This window comes from Perkinsus marinus (assembly GCF_000006405.1).
Source record: "Perkinsus marinus ATCC 50983 genomic scaffold scf_1104296950322, whole genome shotgun sequence".
In the NCBI taxonomy this organism is placed as follows: domain Eukaryota; phylum Perkinsozoa; order Perkinsida; family Perkinsidae; genus Perkinsus; species Perkinsus marinus.
Genome location: NW_003209653.1, coordinates 1 through 1,724, shown reverse-complemented (window position 1 = coordinate 1,724; position 1,724 = coordinate 1). Strand labels below are relative to the sequence as shown.

General features: G+C 47.9%; 1 protein-coding gene across 1 annotated transcript; it reads left to right on the top strand.

Moving 5' to 3' along the window:
* Nucleotides 1-760: 760 nt before the first annotated feature.
* Pmar_PMAR018958 (hypothetical protein) lies at nucleotides 761-1,651 on the top strand (the record flags this gene model as incomplete). The annotated part of the gene is made up of 3 exons (XM_002778183.1): nucleotides 761-941; nucleotides 1,186-1,359; nucleotides 1,413-1,651. Coding segments are annotated over 3 exons (540 nt in total), but the record flags the coding sequence as incomplete, so codon positions are not given.
* Between the last annotated feature and the right edge of the window lie 73 nt (nucleotides 1,652-1,724).

Sequence of the window (1,724 nt, the reverse complement as noted above, 5' to 3'; positions counted from 1 at the left end):
CAGCGGCTAAGAATCTTAGCTCAAGGTGACCGACCCGGTCCAACCATTTCCTCCTAGGGCTGGTGGGTTCATTGGGGCTGAGGTTAGTGTATAAGGTAGCTATGAGCATTTATTGAGGGATAGCTCCCTGAGGATGATGAACAGCCTGTTGGGAAAGGGATGGCGAGAAACAGCAGCAGGTGGCGGAGGAAATAGAGCTGATGGAGATAGGGGAAGAGGGGGGAGAGGATAGGCCGGTAGTAGCAGTAGAGGTGGTAGTTTGGTAACGATGAGAGTTGTTGATGGAAGCATCCTGGGGTGTACGAAGTGGAGTGACGAAATTCATCACGACCACTATCGTATGTGATATTATTTCTAGCATCTACAGTTTGTCGGGTTAGAGTGTTATAATCGGGTATAGTGGGGAGGTGGACGAGGGTGGCAGTTGTTGTAGTTGATGGTGAGGATGAAGAAATCGAAATGATGTGAATTCACGGCTCAGAATTGCTCTTGTACGCGGGCTGGCACGGCTCACCCAAGTAGCCGGTGTCCTGTGGTGAACCGTAGAGAAATGTCCGATGTTTCCAGCCTACTATGATGATTATATACTCTCTCTTGGCTTTATCTACTTGGTGCAATTCCCTCATTATCAGTTATTGGACGCATATGCATCCTTCTGTATTGCACAGCTCGGGAGTGGACTCAAGTTCTCTATGACTGTTGTCGTTGGAGATGCCTTCATCGTGGATTCAGTTTTGTTCATTTTTCTCAAGATTCCAGGTCGTCGTCGTCCTAGCGGTAGTAGAGGAGACTCCTCGCCAGTATCAGTGGCGGACTCATCAGCATCTAGTGAGTGGGTGGTGATGAGCTCTAGGACTTGGGAAAGGAAGGAAAAGAAGATCGAGAAAGCAGTATTGGAGGGATGGAAAATCCACACACAGAAAGAACGGGAAATTTTTGAAGTAGTTTCGAAGGGGTAGGGGGAACTTCTTGTTGGAATTCTGTTGATCGTCTGGAGCTGATGATGGAGTAGTGTGGGAAAATATGCATATGGTCAACTACATTGGTGGAAATTCCGAGGAGATTCCTGGGTTTCGTACGCTTCTACCTGAATTTGTATGTGGACTTCGATACCTAGTGAAACTCTTGAGCTCTGCTGAGGAGATCGAATATAAATCCAACATTGTAGTGAAGTAGTCTGCTCAGGCGCACTTGGCGACCACAACTCTGAAGAGGCTTCGAGTGCCGATAGAACGCCTGTATGAACGAGCGGTTCCTTCTGGTACTTCCTCATCCTCGCCGCCCTCCAAGTCATTTGATCGCTATATGACTGGTCCTGAGGGGAAGTGGCTCGCGGAAGTTACGAGAGTGGCCAAACTGGTATAGGAGGGGTCGCTACAAATCGGTGATGATGGTTGTATGTGGTATTTCAGGAATCAGTGAAGTACTGTGATTTCGGCGATGAGCGTTTCATACTAGTATTGGCAGCAAGCGACGAGTCATTGGAGGACGGGAGGCTATGCTTAGAGGCTCATGCATCCTACTATGATGTGCACAATCAAATGGCGGAGCTCGAGAGGGAAGATCCGAGGTTAAAACCGAGCGAATCTCGGCGATGAGAACTCTATGTGTATCTTGTTTCGAAGATCGATCTGGGATCTCTTGTGCCGTATTGGTCTGAAAGCTTTTGGTTTTCAATGGAGGTATCCTTTTTGGTAGTGTGTCAGAGAGTATTCATGGAAAGG